The sequence below is a fragment of the Herpailurus yagouaroundi genome, unplaced genomic scaffold (genome assembly GCF_014898765.1).
Source record: "Herpailurus yagouaroundi ecotype Mexico unplaced genomic scaffold, PumYag 222, whole genome shotgun sequence".
In the NCBI taxonomy this organism is placed as follows: domain Eukaryota; kingdom Metazoa; phylum Chordata; class Mammalia; order Carnivora; family Felidae; genus Herpailurus; species Herpailurus yagouaroundi.
The window spans coordinates 4,635,734-4,658,308 of NW_024412453.1; the positions used below are offsets into that span (position 1 = coordinate 4,635,734).

The following is a 22,575-nucleotide window of genomic DNA, read 5'->3' on the forward strand; positions in this document are numbered from 1 at the left end:
TTTCCCTGCTCTCTCTCTCTCAAAATAAATAAAATTTAAAAAAAAATTAGTTCTTTCCTGGGAGAAAGGAGTCTTCTTCAGCAAGGTGGGCTCATGCCCTTGCTTTGGAGAGGATCTCAGGCCCCGCCTAGTCCAGGATGCAAACCCAAGCCAGGGCTAGGTACCAGGTGAGACCAGCAGGAAGGAGCTTTGCACCTGGAGTTCTGAGCCTCTTCTCCAAGGTCATCACGCACCTGTACCCCATTGGGTTCCAGCCACACCCTTCCAGGCCAGGACAGGGGACTGGGAGGTAACTAACCTCTAGTGAGGAAGGGAAGAGGGAGGCACTGTGTCATGATAGAAATTGCCACCATTTGTCAATATTTCTCTGCCTCAGACTTTTACTTTTTTTTTTTTAATTTTTTTTTTCAACGTTTATTTATTTTTGGGACAGAGAGAGACAGAGCATGAACGGGCGAGGGGCAGAGAGACACAGAATCTGAAACAGGCTCCAGGCTCTGAGCCATCAGCCCAAAGCCCGATGCGGGGCTCGAACTCATGGACCGTGAGATCGTGACCTGGTTGAAGTCGGACGCTTAACCGACTGCGCCACCCAGGCGCCCCAGACTTTTACTTTTTAAAAATACAAACGTGCATATAGGTAATATGTCTATGCAGTACAAAAAAAGAACACTTGCTAAATACCCCCACCCTACAACCTTGTTTGGAGATAAACTATGCATTTACAAACATATACTTTCTTTTTTTTTAAATAATGTTTATTTATTTTGAGAGAGAGAGAGAGAGAGAGAGCAAGCAGGGGAGGGGTAGAGAGAGAGGGAGACAGAGAATCCCAAGCAGGTTCCAACAGCTGTCAGCACAGAGCCTGACTCAGTGCTTGAACTCACAAACCATGAGATCATGACCTGAGTTGAAACCAAGAGTCGGTCACTTAATGGACTGAGCCACTCAGGCGGTGCAAGCATGTACTTTCTTTACCTAAATGGTAGCTTATCTAATACACTTCTTTTGTTCTTTGCTTTTGTCACTTAATTATATACTTCTACATGCAGAACTTTCTATATGTCTACATGTAGAGTTATATAATAGCTGGACACTTGTGTCAAAATGTATTTAACCAGCCTCCTACATATGGAGATTTAGGCTACTTCTGGTCTTTTGTTGTTATAAACAACACTGCAAAGAATATCCTTGCACAAATGTCACTGTGTTGCAGAACTTTACATTTTTATATAGTTGGATTTATGCTTCTTTGGCTTCTGGGTTTCAGTCAAGCTCAATAAGGCCTATCCCCTTGATGATACTTTAAAAAAAAAAACCCTTCTCTAAAAAAATTTTTTTGAGTACTTCCATGGTTTTACTTTCTCACTTATATCTTTGTTTGGATTTTCTTTTGTGGAGGTGTGATATTCGCATCCAGATTAGGATTCCTCCTGCATCAGCAGATGTTCTCCCAGGCATTTCAGACAAGAGTATTGTCACTACAGCTCAGGACCTACTAATATATCTTCATTTTACACGTGAAAAACAGAAGCCCAGAGAGGTGGAGGCATGTGGCCCAGCTCACTCAGGGAATAATTGGAAACTGGGTTCCAACGGGAAACCCAGAGACCCCACCCTTAACTACAATAAAAATAGCCTTTATTTTGAGCCAAGCAATTACTTAAAAAAAATAAATACATTTTCTATTTTGGAACAGTTTTAAAGTAACAGAAAATAGTCCAGAGAGTACAGAGTTTCCATACAGAGAACAGTAGGGAGAGAATAGTACAGTTTCTCTACCCCCCCCACCCCCAACTCCTTTGAATGATACGTTTCTCACAGTAGATGAACCAATACTGACACATTATTATCTAAAGTCCATTCTTTATTCAGATTTGCTTAGATGCTTCTCCCCACCCCCTCCGGTTCCACATCCTGTATCCTCCTCATCCCACTACACTTGAACTTGATAGTCATGTCTCTTTAGGTTCCTCTTAGCTGTTGACAGTTTCTCAGACTCCCCCTGTTTTGGATGAACTTGACAATTGGGGGAGTACTTATCAGGTATCCTGTAAAACGTCCCACGTTTGCGGTTTGTCTGTTTTTATTTATTTTAATTAAATTTTTTTTAACGTGTATTTTGAGAGACAGCACATGCGTGAGCAGGAGAAGGGCAGAGAGAGGGAGACAAGAGGATGGAATCAGCTCCACGCTGAAAGCAGAGAGCCTGATGAAGGGTTCAAACTCATGAAACCTTGAGATATGACCTGGGCTGGAGTTGGTCTCTTAACTGACTGAGCCACCCAGACACTTCTGTTCTTTGTTTCTTTTTTTTTTTAGAGAGAGAGAATGAGGGCGAGGGGCATAGGGAGAGAATCTTAAGCAGGCTCCACCACACTCAGCTTGAGGCCCCATGTGGGGGCTCAATCCCGAGACTCTGGGATCATGACCTGATCCAAAAAACCAAGAGTCTGAAGCTCCCAGGCACTGCTGTCTGATGTTTTCTTATGATTGATGAGGCTATAGTTACAGGTTTTGGGGAGAAAGACCCCACAGTTAGCGTGATTCTCATCACATCATACCAAGAGTGTATGCCATCAATGTGAACTTATCACCGTGGGGGGTTGATTTTGAATATCTGTCTGACAAAGTGTTTTCCAAGTATTATCCAGGTTAAGTTACTTGCCCTCCCACCCATAATGCACTCTTCAGAAGGAAATCACAATGTGTAGGGTGTGTAGGCCACATTTAGGGTGGAGAATTAGGCTCCACCTCCTTGAAGTATCTAAATTATTTGGAATTCTGCACAGGAGTTTTTTTTTTTTTTAACGTTTATTTATTTTTGAGACAGAGAGAGACAGAGCATGAACGGGGGAGGGTCAGAGAGAGGGAGACACAGAATCCGAGGCAGGTTCCAGGCTCCGAGGTGTCAGCACAGAGCCCGACGCGGGGCTCGAACTCACGGACCGCGAGATCGTGACCTGAGCTGAAGTCGGCCGCTTAACCGACTGAGCCACCCAGGCGCCCCTGCACAGGAGTTTTATCTACACTTCCTCATTTATTTCACTTGGCAATTACTTATATGCAAATGCATATAGAATTACATTTAGTTAATCGTTCTACATTTATTTACATTTGGCAATTACTTTTAATTGAGTTTTAAACCGTACATGGATAGATGTAGAGCGATGAAACATGGATATGCCGCGAAATTTGTAACACACACTCATATGGTGAGATTCTCCCTTGCACTTTACTCAGCCAGCTCCCCAATCGCATTTACAAACGGTACAGGTATCTTTTTTTCCCCCTTTTTGTACCCAAATGGTAACTTACTAGATACACTTGTTCAGAGTCTCGGTTGTTTTTATTAATCAACCTTTTAAAGTTTAGTCAGACGTCGGGAAGCCTCCCCTTATCTCGGCCGCTGGGTGGAGCCTTCCGGGGCCGGGGGCGCCGCAGCCGCGTCTCCGATCCCGGCTCCCGCCGCCGGCGACCGGCACTTCCACCGGCTCCCGGGCCCCCGAGGGGTCGGGCGGGCGGCGCACGTGCAAAGGGCCTCCTCCGCGCCCCGCCCCCCCGCCCCGGCCTCTGTGACGTCCGCGCCGGAACCTGGAATTTCGGCTCCGGGAGCTGGCGGCGGCGGCGGCGGCGGCGGCGCCAGAGCGGGGCCCCGACGGCCTCTCCGGGGCGCAGGGCGCAGCCATGAGCGAGTCCAGTGCCAGTGCGCTCCCGCCAGGCAGGCCCGGCAGGCAGCCCTTCAGCCACCCAGGTAGGGCGACGGGGACCGCGCTCCGGGCGGCCCGCGGGCGAGCTGCCGGGAGCTGGGCGGGGGCCCAGCCCCTCGCCACCTGCCCGCGCCGGGTGCTCCTGGCTTTGGGGGAAAGCGGATCTCTCATTCTCCTGGTCTCCTTCCTGCAAGCCATCCTCATCCAATTCAGAGGCCGCATGCCCTCCCCAAAGGAGCACCGGAATGGGAGCCCTGCCCGTGTGGTGCCTTCCCGTCACTGCTCTAGGGATCCCTAATCTGTTAACTCAAAAGACTGTGAGCGCCTCGCCAGCCCTAACATTGTGGCACGAGATGTCTGCCTCCGGTAACATTTCAGGCTTTACAGTTAGACAGACTTGGAGCTATATTCTGCTTTGGCTGTTTATTGCTGTGTGATGTTTGGTAGATGGCTTGCCTTCTCTGTGCCTCAGATTCTTCAGCAGTAAAATGGGACTAGGATGTTGGTGGGATTAGTTGAGAGAAAAATATGTGAAGTGCCAGGCACAGTGCCTGGTACACAGAAAGGCATAATAAATGGTAGCCAGCCAAGTGTTACAGTCTTTTTCCTTAAAAAAAAAAAAAAAAAAAAAAAGGTGATTTGTTTATTTTTTTATTTATTTATTTATTTACAGTGCATGAGCAGAGGAGAGAGAGAGAGAGAGAGAGAGAGAGAGAGAGAGAGAGAGAGATTCCTAAGCAGGCACTACACTCAGTGCAGAGCCCCACACAGAGCTTGTTCTCACAACCGTGAGATCATGACCTGAGTCAGACGCTTAACTGACTTGGGCACCCCTCTTTTTCATTTTTTATCAAGTAAAACTTACAGTGAAGTGTAAGCATAGTGAATTTTTACATAAATATGTACAACTGCTACCCATTCAAGATAAAAAGTTGCCAACACACGGGCGGGCTTCCCAATAGTGTTTGCATCTTACATGTGCCCTGAACCTGCTGTGAGTTTTACAAGCAGCGTTTCCTCTATTTCAATTTGAGAATAGAAGTTTTGTCACAAGAATTTACAGTAAGTAAACCGTGAGTGTAGATTGGGGCATTGGGCCCTTCTGATTGGATTGTTCTCTGCATCTTGAAGAAGAGGAAGGAAGATATCTAGAGAGACCCAAACCCTGGGAACTTGCTCAGGAATCAGAAAACAGAAGTCAGATTCATTTGGATGCTAATTATTTTTTAGCTCATTGTTAATAGTGTTGGCATCAGCTCAACTTCAGGCATTCAATCAGGGCCATTCAAGTGTTTTTCTAGTTGGTTTCCATTTACCTTGCTCTTAGTTTGGCACAATCCATCACATTTAAGATGCCAGGCGTGGTTTCCCAGACAGAGGGCATGAGATTCATCTATTTTCAGTCTCTGCTGGGTGTTTAAGGAGACTTTGTAAGCCTCTTTTTATGAGTGTCATAACTGGCTTCTCTGACTAAAAGGTCTTCCCTGTCCTTAGGGCAAATGATGTTTTATCACCTTGTATCCACCAGCCTGACTGGGAGGCTCAGAAGGGATTGTGTTTGTAACTCTGTTGTGCTTTGTAAATGGTGGCCTGTTCTATGGGCATCACGAAAGCACAGCTGGAGTGGCAGGAGACAAAGGGGATCTGGTTTACAGATTGGGAAATATGCATCTTTCTAAATGATGAAAATTCCTCCAATATATTGTTGCTGCCTCAGGGCCTTTGCACCAGCTGTTCTCTTTGCCTGAACTACATTCAGGCAGCCTCTTCCTCCTCCTGTCAGATCTCTACTCAGATGTCACCTCAGAGAGGCAGATCTCTGGAGACTTTGTCTGAAGAAGTGCTCCCATCTCTCTTCCCCTGATTGGTTCCCTTGTTTATTCCTTCAAAGCACTTACCACCTTCTGAAGTCATCTGGTTTGATTGTTTTCTTGTCTATTAGATGTCTCTTCTACAATGTGCGTGCCATGAAAAGCAAGTGCTTTGTCTTTTTCTGCCAACACCCAGAACAGTGTCTGGTACGTAGATGCTAAATATGTGTTCAAAGAATGAATGAATGAATGAATGAATGAATGAAGTGTACCCGAAGCCACACTGACAGCTATAGCGTAGTGGCTGAGAATCTAGACTCTGGATTCCCAGATGTAAATCCTCATTTTCCATGTACTGGTTTTGTCTTCAGGCAAGGCACTGAAGGGTTTGGTGCCTCAGTTTCCTTATGTATTAAATGGAGGTAGTGACAGTACCTACTTCGGGGGTCAGTATAAGGACTAAGAAAGTTAATTTACATTAAAAACTTCGTAAGGACTTGTATTAGTTATCTATACTGTTGACAAATTATCCCCAAACCTAGAGGCTTAGAACAGTAATAATCTCTTCTTATCTCACAGTTTCTGCAAGTCAGGAATTTGGGGATGACCTATCTATGTGGTTCTGGCTCAGGGTCTCTTAGGAAGTTGCAATCATGGTATCAGCCAGGGATGCAAATCTTAGGAAAGCTTGCCTGTGGCTAGAGGTTCCCTTCCAAAGATGGCTTGCTCAGATGGTGAACCGACACTGGCTGTTGGCCGGAAGCCTCTCCATATGGACCTCCCAGAAGGCTGCTTGAGTGCCCTGTTGACATGGCAGATGGTCCAGGAGAGGGCAAAGAAGTCCTAATCTCTTTGATCATCCGCTCTTGGAGATTACACCTGTTCTTTCTGCAATATCTTATTGGTCACATGGGGCAGCCCTGTTCCGTGTAGAAAGGACCTATGTAAGGATGTGAATATCGGTATTTGGGGGAGAGGGTCACCGGCAGCCACCTTGGAGACTTTTGTGGCTGTCACAGGACCATGTAAGTATTAACTGTTGTTATTAATGTCTCTGTTCCCTACTAGATGATAAGCCCAGGGCTGGGCTCACCGTCATGTCCCCATGCTTAGTATAGTGCTTAGTACATAGTACACCTTCAGGAAATAGTTGAGTGCACACCTTTCATGATTTGGTACTGTGATGCTTCTAGAGCCTGCAAAGCCCCTTCTGTTCCCTCTGCCATGGGTGCCATTCATTACCTTATTCCTTTGTAAGACATACTCCTCTTCTTTCAGTCTGGTGTCACTTCCTCCTAGAAGCCTTCCCTGACTGCCTCCCCTTTCATAGGCTAGACTCTGTCCCTGCTTCATGCCCACATGGCCCATTGACCTCATCCTGTCCAAGTATCCATTGGACTGTATTCTCACTTCTCTTGAGTTTTATCAGTTTTTAAAATGTTTACTTATTTTTGAGAGAGAGAGAGAGTGCATGCAAGTGGGGGAGGGGCAGAAAGAGAGGGAGACAGAGGCTCGGAAGCAGGCTCTGGTGCAAAGCCCGATGCAGGGCTCAAACCCATGAGCCATGAGATCATAACCTGAACCAAAGTTGGATGCTTAATCAACTGAGCCACCCAGGCACCCTGAGTTATATCATTTAAAATAGTTTTTTAAAAATGTTTGTTTATTTTTGAGAGAGAGAGGCCGAGCACAAATGGGGGAGGGGCAGAGAGAGAGGGAGACACAGAATCCCAAGCAGGCTCCAGGCTCTGAGCTGTCAGCACAGAACCCGACCCGGGGCTCGAATTCACGAACTGTGAGATTGTGACCTGAGTCAAAGTCGGATGCTTAACCGACTGAGCCATCCACGTGCCCCGGCAAGTTATATCATTTTTAAGAGCAGGGATTTTGGAATTGAACAGACCCAAGTTCAGACACTGATTTGCCTCGGTTTCCATGACTAGGAAGTGAAGGTTATGATAGGAGTAAAGGCTGGAGGCCCACCTTCTCCCAGGATCTATAGACAGGATTGCCACTCTGAGCCAGCCCCTGGCTACCTCTCCTGACCCCTGCTCCTGTCCCACTCATGTCCCCAGGCCCCAGCCACCCATTGTTCCCTTCCAGTGTTCTTCTCCTCAGGTCTGAAGGTCATTGTTCTGTTCTGCCTGATCTCAGCTGAAATGTCACCTCCGAGGAGCAAAGACCCCCCTGTATCTCAAGTGCCCCCAGGAGGCATTTGCCCACTCCATACCCCTCAGTCCCATGACTCCTGGCATGTGCTGTTTGTTGAATGGAATGACTTGGTGTTTCCCCTTTGCCAAACATTTGCCATATTCCAGTCAGTAAGCACTTCATACGACATCATCTTCAACCAGAATGCATTCAGTGATTTATTTATTTTTTTAATTTTTATGCATTTATTCTCATTATTATTATTTCAGTGTTTTTGAGAGAGAGAGAGAGAGAGAGAGAGAGAGGGAAAGGAGGAGAGGGACAGAGAGGAGAGAATCTTAAGCAGGCCCAGGTGCCCCATTCAGTGACTTTTAAGTTGAGGCATAATTCACATAACGAAATCAACTATTTGAAAGGGTCCAATCCAGTGGCATTTAGTACATTCATCACCTCTATCTAGTTGCATTGTCATCACTCCCAAAGGAAGGCCTCTGTCCATTAAGCTATCACTCCCTGATTCCCCCTTCACCCAGCCCCTGGCTGCCACCAGTCTGCATTCTGTCTCAGTGGGTTTACCTAGTTTAGACATTTCATAGAAATGGGATCATACAGTAGTGTGACCTTTTGTGACTCCCTTCTTTGCTTAGCATAAACAATGTTTTCAAGGCTTATCCACATTATAGCCTGTATCCATTCTTCATTCCTTTTTATGGCTGAATATTATTCCATTGTATGGTTATACCACAGTTTGCTTATTCGTTCATCCGTTAATGCACGTCTGGATTGTTTCCAGCTTTCAGCTCTTAGGAAAGGTGCTGCTGTGAGCACTTGTGTACAAGTGTTTGATTGAACATCTGTTTTCAGCTCTTTTGGGTAGGTACTTAAGAGTGGAATTGCTGGGGGGCGCCTGGGTGGCGCAGTCGGTTAAGCGTCCGACTTCAACCAGGTCATGATCTCACGGTCCGTGAGTTCGAGCCCCGCGTCGGGCTCTGGGCTGATGGCTCAGAGCCTGGAGCCTGTTTCCGATTCTGTGTCTCCCTCTCTCTCTGCCCCTCACCCGTTCATGCTCTGTCTCTCTCTGTCCCAAAAATAAATAAACGTTGAAAAAAAAAAATTAAAAAAAAAAAAAAAAGAGTGGAATTGCTGGGTCATGTGGTCATTCTGTGTTTAACGATTTGAGGGTTGGCCAACCTCTGGGACTCTTAACCCTCATGTGGGGGTTTGCTGTGACCATTACCCCTTTGTTCATCGGTGGTACCCAAGTGACTCAAGATGGCCTGATTGTCATTGTGTCATGGCCAGGCTTGTAACTTCTGTGATGGCTTCAGAGCCACTCACCCCTCCTCTGTCCTCCTCAAGAGGCACTATTCCGGGGAGGGGCCCTCGAGGGCCCCGATGTTGTGACTATTTGCATTGACCCCATTTTCCAGAGGGTGGGACTTAGTCTGGGCCTTGGGAGCAGGAACACTTGGAAGGGTAAGGGGCAAAACTACACAGCCCCTTTAGACTCCTTCTGTGAGGGGATGCTGGGACCCATTTTATTATTATTACTCTTATTGTCATTATTATTATTATTATTATTATTTTGTTTTTAAGATAAAGAGAGTAGTAGTTTGTACCTGGCCCAGATACAAATCCCAACTTGGCCAGTTATAGGGTGTGTGACCTTGAGCGAGTCCTGTTACCTCTCTGACGTTCAGTTTTCTTACCCATAAAATGGGGATAATCAGACCCCTATTTGCTAGGGTCTCTGAGAGGATTTAATGAGATAAGCATGTTGAAGACTTGGGTGTTGAGCACTCAAATGGTAGCTGTTCCTATTATTATTATTATTAATTATTAGGGGCTTCTGTAGCCTTAATCTTATATGATTTGCTGATTTCACGTGCTGTGTACTTCTGCTCTCTGGAGTTACACTATTAGATAATTAAAGCAATTCTTTGGGTTGTTTCAGCCCAAGAGGTTGTATTAAGCTTGAAGACAAGTAACCATTCATCCTGCAGTGTTTGTTGTCCTTACCTGCTAAGCCCATTCATCAGGGTCACTCAGCACCCTTACTTACACATGTCCCAAGGGTCACTTGGGAGGGTGGTACCCTGAAAGGTACCCTGGGAGGGAGGGATCTTCTGCAGGACTGGACACAGCTGGAGACGGCACGCATCACTTCAGGCCACACTAGTTCTCTGACCTTGAATTGTTTTTTCCCCTCTGTCTGAAAAGGCTGAGCTCTGCCCAGCAACTCAGGCCAGATGAGGCCCAAAGGCCCTCGGTGGCTTTTTTTGTTTGTTTGTTTTTGTTTTTTTCAGGAAGTGAAGAATTTAGAGGGATAAAAGGGGGAAATGACTTCTCAGTGTTGTAACCATTGTTGCAATCTGGTTGCTTTTTAAAGGAGCTTTGTTTGAGTGTGGGACCACCCAGACCTTCAGTGGGGCTCCCCCCTCCTACCAGCAGAGAGAGGAGGAAGGGAACTGACCCTGAGTCATGACCGTGTACCAGGCGTGGAACCTAGTGCTGAAAGAGGCAGGCCAGGGACATGCTTTTAAGAAGCTTCTAGTCGGGGCGCCTGGGTGGCGCAGTCGGTTAAGCGTCCGACTTCAGCCAGGTCACGATCTCGCGGTCCGTGAGTTCGAGCCCCGCGTCAGGCTCTGGGCTGATGGCTCAGAGCCTGGAGCCTGTTTCCGATTCTGTGTCTCCCTCTCTCTCTGCCCCTCCCCCGTTCATGCTCTGTCTCTCTCTGTCCCAAAAATAAATAAACGTTGAAAAAAAAAATTAAAAAAAAAAAAAAAAGAAGCTTCTAGTCAAGCGGGGAGACACTCACTGAACAGGTAAAGAGGGAAATAGGGTAGTTACAGCTAAGTGTAGTTGCTGAGAAGGAAGTAAACAGGTGATGAGCTAGAGAGGGGAAAGGTCTCTCTGAGCCGTGGACTCGCGGACGGAGGCTGGAGGGTGTAACAGAACAGCCATAGGAAGTGCAGGTGGAAAGAGCATCCAGAAGGGCATACAGTGGGAGCACAGGGTGGAGGTGGCAGTGATGTTGGTGTCTTTGGGGAGGCCTCAGGCTGGAGCCGACAGGAGGAGGAGAGGGGAGGAGGTCAGGTGAGCAGAAACCCGTTCCTCATACGGTAGGCCCTGGTCAGCAGTGTGACTTTGGGCTCAAGTGGGTAACTTTCTCGAATTACAGCAATTCCCGAGGTGTTATTTGCCCATTTGACCCCTGAGGAAACTGAGACTTTGGGAAGTTACTTGACAAAGTACTGAAACAGAAGGACATTAATGTTGTGACTGTAGAGCCAGCATGTCTGCGTGTTTATTAGACAAATGTTTGATTTGAGATGTGCTAGGCCCCATGTCAATCTCCAGGGATGTAAGAGTGAATAAGACCCGTGGAGGTCTTTGCCCTCAGGATTCAGCTCAACCTTGGGCAGAGTTATCTGAGCTTTCCTTACTGCAGAATGAAGGCACATGTAAGAAGGACCCAGGGATGAAGTAATTGTAAGGATGACAGGAGATAGGTATATAAAGGGCTTGGCATAATCATGGTGCATGGTAAACGCTCGGTAAAGGCTAGTTTCTGTTGTTGCTTCCAGGAATGTTGGAAATCTTTGGAGAAATCTTGCCAAGGAAGGTAAACACTCCACAGAAGGAGTAGCTCGGTCCATAGCGAGATCCCTCACGGCACGTATAAAATCTCCCTGTACATTGAGTTCATTACTAACTGACCGGGTATAAAGCACAATGTACTGGGCACTGCTCTAAGCCAAGGGTCTGCAAACTACAACCCACGGGCCAAATCCAGCCTGCCACCTATTTTTATAAATCAAGTTTTATTAGAACACAATCATGCCCATTCATTTATGGATTATGCTTTCGTACAGCAACGGCAGAGTTGAGGAGTTGTGACAGAGACTGGGTGGTAAATAGTAAGTAAAAAGTAAGGTTTGCTGACCTCTCTTCTAAGCATATAATAGCCATCCAATCCTCAGGATGGTCATGCCAGGTGGATCCCCATTTTACAGGTGGAAAACTGAGGCATGGAATGGTCAACAAAGTAGCAAGTGGACCTTGTATTTGACTCCAGGCAGTGGGCTTTGGAGGCTGTGCTCTTAACCACTATGTCTGTGGTCCACTCAGGCAGACAGAATCCCAGTGATTGCCCACGTATAGCCCACCGGATGCTCCACCCTCTTGAAAACCAGGACACTTGGGTTCAGGGCCCAGCGTGGCTCTGATTGCCCAGTTAGTCACTCCTCTTGAAGGCTGTTTGCTCATCTGGTCGTAAAGCCTTGCACCCAGCCAGTCCCTAGGCCCCACCCAGGTGCCAGGCGGTGTGACTCATACAGGTCCTCCTAGCCTGGCAGTTGTGAAGTCTGGCAGATGGGGGAGGCTCCCAAGGCCCTGGATCCTCCCTTCTCAGACCAGGCTCTGGCCTCCTAAGAACGAGGCCCCTCCACATTGTCCGGTACGTCGCTACTAGCCATGTGGGGCTATGCAAATATAAATTTAATAAAGTTTGCTAAAACTAAAAATTCATTTCCTGACTCTCACCAGCCCCATTTCAATTGGTCAGTAGCCACATGTACTGGGCAGTGCGGACATAGAACATGTCTGTCATTGCAGGACAGTGCATTTCGACATTTGATGCCCTGGGATAGGACATAGCCATGCCAACCTATGCAGCTCATGGACAGAAATAGCCACAGGGCTGGCCAGAGAGATCTTGTTAAATCGGAGTCAGAATATGTCATTCTGCTGCGCCAGACCCCTCACGGCTCCCACCTACTGGACTGAAAGCCAGAGTCCTCACCATGGCTCACAGACCCTGTCTGGTCTGGCCTGTCTCTCCCCTTGAACTCTTACCTCATCACTCTCCTCTCTGCTGACTCTCCTTCAGCCATAGTGGCCTCCCTCCTGTTCCTTGAACTGAGTGGGCACGGTCCTGCCTCTGGGCCTTTGCACTTGCCCTTCTCTCTGCCTTGGATGCTCTTCTCCCTAGTAACTATGTGGCTCTTACCCCCACCCTCCACCTTCCTGCTGGCTTTGCTCCAACCCATCTCTGCTTTTACTTTTCTCCACACAGTCAGCCTCTGAAATATATTACTCTTTTTTTCATAACCTGAGCCGAAGTCAGACACTTAACCGACTGAGCCGCCCAGGTGCCCCTGAAATATATTGTTCTTAACTTGCTTACTGTTGGTCTCCTCTGGCTTGCCCATAAGGGCAAGAGAATTTGTATGTCATATGCAAGGCTATGTCCCAGTCTTAGAGCAGTGCTTGGCTGGCACATAGCAGTTGCTCAGTAAATGTTTTTGAGTGACTGAGGGAATGAGTGAGTGAATGATGGATGGATGGGCAGGTGGGTGGCCTTTCCAGGAGTAAGACAGTGATGAGACCCTGGCCTTGGAGCACTTGGGGGAGCTGTCATAGCATCTTCCACTAGATCCCCTGGGTTGTGAGCCCTTGGGTTAGGGTTAGGGTTAGGGTTAGGGTTAGCTGTGAGCATGTATTACTTTGGTACCCCACCTTCAGTTAGCATTCAAAATAAAAACAATGTCAAAGAATATGAGTGGAAAGAGGTCCCCAAAATTCTGAAATCAGTGTCTACATTGCCTCGTTGGAAATATGAGACCAGATGTGCCTGAGCCATTTGATCATTTCTTGAGAAATGACAGCAAAGCATGCTTCTAACAGGGCTCATTTGTGTGAAGTACCTAAATAGGAATAATAGAGTATTCAGTCAACATCTCAATCATTATTTTTTGACGGCTTATTTTTTCTCCTTAAAAAATTTTTTTTCAATTATGGAAAAAATATATTATCTGTATAGAGAAGAATAATGCTTATGTTCCTTAAACCCTTTTCTCACTTTTTAGTGTCCCTGCTTTGCTGGTGTGCTGAACACATGCTTTGGTCTGCCTGGTGGGTTAGCTAATGTTGCCTGTATCCCAAACACCAAATTCATTCATTCATTCATTCATTCATTCATTTAGTTAGTCAGTCAGCAGGTGTTTATTGAGCAGTCACCATGAGTCAGGTTCTGTGCTAGACCCTGGGGACTTGGCAGTGGAGGAGAGAGATGGGGCCCCTACCCTCATGGAGGTTACAGTCTTAATGGGGGAGGAAGGGGGTGAGACACTAGGTGCAAATAAACAGTGAGGAGGATAGAATTAGGGATGGGGGGTGCCTGGGTGGCCCAGTTGGTTAAGCATCTGACTCTTGATTTCAGCTCAGGTCATGAGCTCACAGTTCTTGAGTTCAAGCCCCACATTGGGCTCTGCTGACAGCTCAGAGCCTGGAACCTGCTTGGGACTCTCTCTGTCCCTCCCCTGCTCATGTGCACTGTCTCTCTCTAAATAAGTAAACTTCAAAAATTTTAAAAGTGCAGTGGGGTTGAAGGAGTGAGTGAAAGCTCACTGAGGCAGGAAGCAAGTCTGCAAACCCTCCTCCCCTCCAGAGTCCCTGCCTCAGAGTCTCGTTCAGAGAGGGGCTCCATACAGTTTGTCAAACAGAACTCATTCCCCCGGCAGCTGGCGAGAGGCCTGGACCAGATGACCCAGAAGGTCCTTGCTTGCGTGGAGTTTCTACGATTCTGTGAGTGGGAAGAAGAACCCTGAAGTGAACCCAGCACCAAATACGGCTGGGCTAGATTCTTGGCAAACATGAGAGGGACTCTGGTGGTGGTTTGAGTGCCATTTAGATCACAGTTGGCCTGTGCCCACGTCCTGACAGTGTTCATGCTTATAGGTAGGATTTCGTGGCCTGTGGAAAAAGCCGCTAAGGAAGTTGGACCTAAGGATGCTCTTCAGGTGTACCTGCCTCTCCGCATTCATTCATTCATTCATTCATCCATCCTTCAGATGGAGGGCTGTTCCTCAGCAAGACACTGCTCTAAGTCTCAGAGAGAGTAACTTGGGCCTTAACCTGGAAGGATACCAGAAAACAGAAAAAGTACTTAATGGCCGCCCCGGCCCCCACATTCTCTGTAATTACCCAGTCATCCTCCCACCTAAATAATAATCTAAGTGCCCAAATCCAGCTCCAATGGCCAATGGGTTCTAGACATTCCTAGATGGAGGCACCCCAATGTCTTAAGTATGCTCCTGCCTCCCATGCAGATAAATGGCCAACAGGCAGCCCACACACCGCCCACAGGACTTAATTGGCCATGCTGACGATAACTTTCAGCTGGACCAATTCAGGAGCACATCTGACAATAACTATGATGAGACATTCTTACTCTCTAAGGATGAGAAAAGCAAGTCTCTGCAAGATGATACAACCTATCTTTCTAAGAAGGTAAAACCAGGAGTCTGTCTGGACAGCAAAGCCTTGGGCAAGCCGCCATTTCTCTGGGCCCCAGTTTCCTTGTTGAAAAGCCAGGGCAGGGACGCCTCTGTCTACCGCTCCAGGTTGGCGTGAGAAATCCGGTGATATCATGCTCTGACCAATGTGTGGTCGTATGAAAATGGAAGGAGGTGGATCGTAGTGTTAAAAACAATGATGCCTGTGTTCAAAGGGTTGCTTGTAATTATTTGTTTTCTTGATTTGAAGATGAAGCACTTCCCGAGAATGTCTGAAGAGGAAGAGTCGTTCCTCTTTGATAACGGCCATAGTTTTCCACCAGGGACTGTTGTTATGAAATATGAATAGGAGTATGTGGAAGAACAATTAAATAATTTGTATTTTAGTGTTTATGAAGCACTTTCTTAAAATTTTTTTTAATGCTTATTTTTGAGAGAGAGAGAGAGAGTGCAAGCGGCAGAGGGACAGAGAGAGAGGGAGACACAGAATCCAAAGCAGGCTCCAGGCACCAAGCTGTCAGCAGAGAGCCCTACGCTGGGCTTGAACTTGCAAACCTCAAGATCATGACCTGAGCCGAAGTCGGACACTTAACTGACTGAGCCACCCAGGTGCCCCACGAAGCACTTTCAAATCCATGGCCCATTGAGCCATTTCGTGGTGAAGACTACAGCTTTGGCATTTGGCAAACCTGTAATAGGTTCCTAAGTCCAACACTTACTAGCTGTGTGAGTGGGCAAGGCACTTAACCTCTCCAAACCTCAGTTTCTTCATCTGTAAAAGGGGATGATTCTATTCAAAGAGTAGTTTAGAGTATTTAGTGTGGTGATGCATACAGAGCACCTCAAATAGCCTGGCACAAGGTAAGTGCTCAGTAATCCTAGCTAATATTATTTGCGTTGTTTGTAACGCCATCCTCATGATCTCTTTGATGAGGTCCATGGTATTATGTGCCCCATTCCTGAGAAGAGAAACATGTGACTCACAGATAGTCTTGCCTGGGGTGGCCTGGCTGGTGGGTAACAAAGCCAACCCAGGCTCTAGCTCCAGCCCGTGGTCCCTGACCTCACAGTTGCTGAATATTCGACTGGTTGATGCTGCTTCATATTCAAAGACCTTTGTTTGTGGTAATAAGAGCTCTTTGTTGGTGGCCAGAAGGAGTGGCCTCCAGCCAGGGCTCTGACCCTTTAGCCTCCAGGCACACTGCGCCCCCCACCCCCACCCCCACCGCACTCCCCACATTTGCTTTAGGAACTGCTGTTACTAATGGAAGTGTGTCATTTCCTCAGGGTGTGTTGGAGCAGGGAAATGCCAAGGTTGAGTGAGATTCACAGGCTTGCACTTGGCAGCTGGCAGGGCTCCAGGCGCGTGTCTGTGTGTCATCTGCAGTGGGACAGCTGTTCCGTTGTGCCTGAACGTGCTTATCAGAGAGGCAAACATTACAGATCTGCACCGTCAGACTCCAACTCAGACAGCCCGGCCTTGGCTGGTCCCCCACTCCCCAGCACCCCCTCCTCATAATAGCTGTAAGTACACTTTATGGAGCCACTGTGTGCCAGGCTCTAAATGTTTCTCCCTATGCGGTTGCCTTTAACGCGCATAAGCCGGCCCCTGTGGTGGGTCCCATCCTTAGCTCTGCAGCCCCCAGAGGGATCCTCTAAAATGTGGTCAGATCGGGACATGTTTCGCCTCTGAACCCTCAGTGGCTTCCTGTCTGCCACATCCAAGGGGCATTCCTGACCCATAGAGTCTCACTCGGTGTGGCCCCAGCCACCTCTCTGACCTCCACTTTTCCATGCTCCCTGCCCCAGTTACCTATTGTTGCTAACAGACTACTCCGAACGTGATGGCTTAGGCCATTTTATGGTTTCTGCTGATTCTGTGCATCAGGAAATCAGCAGGGCATGGAAGAGATGTTTTGCTCGGCCGCATGTCATGTCTGTTGGGTCTGGAGCGTCCAGGTAGTCCCTTCCTGCCCCTGGTGGTGCTAAAAGTGAGGGTGACCCAAGGGCTGGGGGCAGCTACAGCAGCTGCTGGGGTCAGAGCTGGGGTCTCTGGTTCTCACTGTCTGCTGGTTCCTCACTTCTCTTCCTTGGACACCCGGGGCTTCTACCTCTCCACTTGCCAACTTTCTACACGACAGCCTCGGCGTCCCAAGAACACAAAAGCGGACGCCTCTAGGCCTTTCAAGGATTGGGGCTACAGATGGCAGAGAAACACTTCTGTTGCGACCTTTGGTTAAAGCAAGTCACAGATCCAGTCCCGATTCAAGGGGAGGGGACCGCAGAGGGGCTGGTGTGGTTCATCACAGGTCAGCAACCCCAGAACCTATCACTGCCTGTTCATTCACTCCTCTCCAGCCACACAGACCTCTGTGCCCTTCCTCAAGCATGCCGCACACACCCCAGCCTTGGGGCCTTTGCGTTTGCTGTTTCCCTCCCCTTGGATTCCCTTCCCCAAATATACACAGGGATCAGGTCCTCTATTCAACCTTGGCTTAAATGCTACTTTAGTACCAAGATCATACCGTACCTACCTTATCAGAAACAGTGCCTTCCTTCCACATGTCACCTGTCTCCTTACCCCCCTCTGGTTTTGTTTTTGCATTTTTCACCTCCTGGTGTATTTATCACCTACTTACTGTCTAATCTTCCCCTGTCCCCACCCCAGAATATAAGTGCCATGTGAGTAGGGCGTTTGCTTTGTTCACCGCAGTGTTCCTAGCTCTAGATCTGACCCATGGTAGCCACATTTGGTGAATGAATGAGTATTTGAGATGAGGAGAGTGAAGTTCAGAGAGGTTAAGTAACTTTCCCAAAGACACACACACTAATATTCGACAGAGCTAAGATTCAAATCCAGGCTTAATCCATGAAGCCTTAGAAGTTTCACTACCTGTAGGGGTAATTGCTGCTTAGGTAATTATGGCTGTTTCCTATTTCCTCTCCCTGTTTCCTGTCTCCACTCAAGGTGGTTTTCCCACAACTAAAATTGGATCAGGCATAAACCCATCTTGAAGGGGCACCCTCACCTTCCGCAGAAGGCCCTCCTTTCTTAGACCGCTGCACAAGGCACAGCAAAATTTGGCCTCCAGCTGTAGCCTGGTGTGGTAGAGCAAATAATAGATTTTTGAGTCAGGCAGACCTCATTCTGTTTCCAGCGCCCCCACTCATTAGGCTAAGCATGGGCAAATTAGGAATGTCATCCATCCACCCAGCCATCCATCCACCTAATGAGTCTTTATTGAATTCCTCTCTGAGTCAGGGACAGTGCTAGGTTCCAGGGTGCATTGGTGAAGACATCATCACCGCCCCAGCCTTCCGAGAACTTCTAGTCCACTGGAAGGGAAACATGTGCTCACACAGTCACACAAATAAATTTATTTACAAATACTCTACTTATTTACTTATTGTGATAAGTACTGTAAAGGACTTAGTGTATGTGTAGGGGGGAATGGCACCTGTAATAGTGCAATGGGGCAGGGGCGTTTCCCTGAGTAAGTGACATTTGAGTGGGAGCTAATGGGATAAATAGATGTGGCAAGTTCATTCCAGGCAGAGGGAACAGCATATGCAAAGGTTCTGAGGAGGAGGGAGCAGGGCCCATCTTAGTGTCTGAAAGATCCTAAGAAATGTGTGGTCGGAGGGCAGAGAGCCTGAGGAACTGGAGACACAGATGGGAATCCAACCAGGTAGGGCTTTGAGGGGCCTGGGCATGGGGTTGGGGAACCCATCAGCTTTATTTTTTCATCTGTAAAATGGGAATGGCAACAGTACCTCCCTCAGTCTGAGTGAGCAGCTGTGGCCAGCTGGGTGACAGCGGGGTGTGGCGAATCTCAGCTGGGTTGATCATCCTCTGCTGCAATGGTCTCATCCTCCAGTGGGTTAGCATTGGGCTTGTTCACAAGGCAGCAGCTGGGAGCCAGAGAGCAGCAGAAGCCAGCGAGGCTTAGGAAGGGGCACAGCATCGCTTCTGCTGCATCCTGTTGGTCCGAGCAGATCACAAGGCCGACCCAGATCCATGAGTGCATGTGAAACTCTCCACACAGTGCCTGGTGCACAGGAAATGCTCTGTAAATGCGATTATTATTGTTGTTGCTATTGATGTTATCATCGTGCATTTGCATAGTGCTTTATGCTTTTCAAAGTTTTGTCCTATACATCATTATAGCCTACACTATGTGAAGAGAGTTGGGGCATATGGTACCAGCCCCATTTGACAAATGTGGAAGAGTTCACATAACTGTCTCAGGTCACACATTTAGCTGGTGGCTGCAGCCAAACACTAGAACTCAGATATCATGTAACCTAACGCATATTTGCACACACATCTGCTGAAAGTGAACCCATTTGTGGATGATGTCGTCATCCCGAGCACCGTCCTGGTAAACAGAATAATTTAGATACAAATGTTTTAGGGGCGCCTGGGTGGTTCAGTCAGTTGGGCGTCCGACTTCAGCTCAGGTCATGATCTCACAGCCTGTGAGTTCGGGTTCCACGTCGGGCTCTGTGCTGACAGCTCGGAGTCTGGAGCCTGCTTCAGATTCTGTGTCTCCCTGTCTCTCTGCCCCTCCCCCACTCATGCTCTGTCTCACTCTGTCTCTCAAAAATAAATAAATGTTAAAAAAAATTTTTTTTGAATACATTAAAAAGAAAGATACAAATGTTTTTGTCTGTGGCACAGGCTAGTGACCATCTGCCAGGTTTGGGTATGGCCTCTGAGACTCAAGTTCTCCTATGCAAGTTTTGTGTTTTTGGCTCCCAGGCTCAGTGGGGTCACTGATGATTCTCTTTTTTCTTGCTCAGAGAACCTCTCGTTGGACTCCAGTTGCTTTTCCTCTCCACCTGTGAATTTCCTTCAAGAATTGCCAAGCTATCGGTCCATTGCACGCAAGAGGACGACCATTCCTACCCGAGAGAAGCAAAGTGGCACTTTGCTAAAGCCGACAGACTCTTACAGCTCCCAGTTGGAGGGAGGAATCACTGAAAACCTCAATAGCCAATCGATTCGGAAGTATGCACTGAACATCTCTGAGAAGCGGAGGCTAAGGTTTGTTCAGTAGCCATCTGGAAGGCATTTGATGTATGTTTTAGGCATGGGTGTGTTGTATGCATGGAATGCATTTCCTGAAGAGTTCATGTAATTAGAAATGTATTACTTAAGGTAATCCACACTGCAGTGACAAAGTTACCCGAACATGTAATAACTCAACATATTAGAAATTTCTTTTTTTTTTTTTTAATGTTTTATTTATTTTTGAGAGAGAGAGAGAGAGAGAGAGAGAGAACACAAGAAGCAGGTCGGGGAGGGGTGCAGAGAACAGAGGATCAAAACAGGCTCTGTACTGACAGCACAGAGCCACATGCAGGGCTGGAACTCACAAATGGTGAGATCGTGACCTGAGCTGCTGAGCTGAAGTCAGACACTCAACCAGCTGAGTCACCCAGGTGCCTCTAGAAGTTTATTTCTTGTTCACATAAAAGTCCTGGGTTCAGATCAAGGGGGATCTTTGTAGTCATTCAGGGACCAAGGCTCCCTCCGTCTTGTAGCTCTGCAAACCCCCAAAGCCTCATCGTCTGTAGTTACTCCTCTCTTTTTCCCCTCCCCTCAGCTACTAATCTACTCTTTGTCTTTAGATTTGCCATTCTGGACATTTCATATAAATGGAATCTTACAACATGTGACCTTTTGTACCTGGCTTCTTTCACTTAGCATCATGTTTTCAAAGTTCATCCAAGTGGTGGTGTATATCAGTATGCAGTTCCCTTTTTTTTTGCCCTTAACAAGGAGTGGCTTTATTTATTTATTTTTTTCTGATTTGAATATTTTATTTTATTTTATTTTTTTAATGTATGAAATTTATTGTCAAATTGGTTTCCATACAACACCCAGTGCTCATCCCAAAAGATGCCCTCTTCAATACCCATCACCCACCCTCCCCTCCCTCCCACACCCCATCAACCCTCAGTTTGTTCTCAGTTTTTAAGAGTCTCTTACGCTTTGGCTCTCTCCCTCTCTACCTTTTTTTTTTCTTCTTCCCCTCCCCCATAGACTTCTGTTAAGTTTCTCAGGATCCACATAAGAGTGAAAACATATGGTATCTGTCTTTGTATGACTTATTTCACTTAACATGACACTCTCCAGTTCCATCCACGTTGCTACAAAGGGCCATATTTCATTCTTTCTCATTGCCACATAGTATTCCATTGTGTATATAAACCACAATTTCTTATTCCATTTGTCAGTTGATGGACATTTAGGCTCTTTCCATAATTTGGCTGTTGTTGACAGGGCTGCTGTAAACATTGGGGTACAAGTGCCCCTATGCATCAGCACTCCTGTATCCCTTGGGTAAATTCCTAGCAGTGCTATTCCTGGGTCATAGGGTAGGTCTATTTTTAATTTTTTGAGGAACCTCCACACTGTTTTCCAGAGCGGCTGCACCAGTTTGCATTCCCACCAACAGTACAAGAGGGTTCCCGTTTCTCCCCATCCTCTCCAGCATCTATAGTCTCCTGATTTGTTGATTTTAGCCACTCTGACTGGCGTGAGGTGATATCTGAGTGTGGTTTTGATTTGTATTTCCCTGATGAGGAGCGATGTTGAGCATCTTTTCATGTGCCTGTTGGCCATCTGGAGGTCTTCTTTAGAGAAGTGTCTATTCATGTTTCCTGCCCATTTCTTCACTGGATTATTTGTTTTTCCTTTTTTTTTTTTTTTTTTTTGTAAGTTTACTTATTTATCTTGAGAGAGAGAGGGAGAGTGTGCATGTGTGCTCATGAGCCTAGGAGAGGGGCAGAGAAAGAGGGAGAGAAAGAGAATCCCAAGTGGATTCTGCACTGTCATGCAGGGCTTAATCTCATGAACTGTGAGATCATGACCTGATCTGAAATCAAGAGGCAGATGCTAAGCTGATTGAGCCACCTAGGCACCCCCCCTTTTAAAAAAATTTTTTTAATGTTTATTTATTTTGAGAGAGGGAGAGATAGAGCATAAGCAGGGGAGGGGCAGAGATACAGGGGGGGGGAGAGAATCAGAGAGAGAGAGAGAGAGAGAGAGAGAGAGAGAGAGAGAGAGAGAGAATCCTAAGCAGGCCCCACAGTCAGTGCAGAGCCAGACGTAGGGCTCAAACTCAAGAACCAAAAGGTCATGACCTGTGCTGAAACCAAGAGTCAGATGCTTAACCAACCGAGCCACCCTGGTGCCCCAATATGCCATTCCTTTTTATGGTTGAATGATATTTCATTGTATGGATGTGCCTCATTTTGTTTGTCCATTCATCCATTGGTGGGCATTGGGTTGTTTCCGCCTTTCAGTTCTTGTGAATAGTGCTGCTATGAAAATTTATGTACAAGTTTTTGTTTGAGACCCTGTTGTCAGTTCTTTTTGGGGGTATCTACCTGGGGGTAGAATTGCTGGGTCATATCAGAATTCTGTGTTTAACATTTTGAGGACTATCCAGACTGTTTTCCTTAGCGGCTGCAGCATTTTACACTTCCACCAGCAGTGTATGAGGGAGGGCTCCAGGTTTTCCACATCCTGTTGGCTGGGATTTTATTTGATGCTGAGGCTTGATGACCTTGTCATGATCATTGTCATGACTTTTA

The 22,575-nt window shown here is 47.0% G+C and overlaps 1 protein-coding gene across 3 annotated transcripts in view; it reads left to right on the forward strand.

The window, feature by feature from the left end:
* The first annotated feature begins 3,299 nt into the window (after window positions 1-3,299).
* The window catches only part of TMC7 (transmembrane channel like 7), a 55,897-nt gene continuing 36,621 nt past the window's right edge, over window positions 3,300-22,575 (forward strand). For 2 of the 3 annotated variants that reach the window (XM_040458930.1, XM_040458931.1), the window contains exons 1-2: window positions 3,300-3,754; window positions 19,774-20,017. In XM_040458930.1, coding sequence (XP_040314864.1) covers window positions 3,688-3,754; window positions 19,774-20,017 — 311 coding nt within the window. In that variant the 5' untranslated portion in view covers window positions 3,300-3,687. The remainder of the gene's footprint in view (window positions 3,755-19,773; window positions 20,018-22,575) is intronic. The other variant, XM_040458929.1, reaches the window with a different exon arrangement.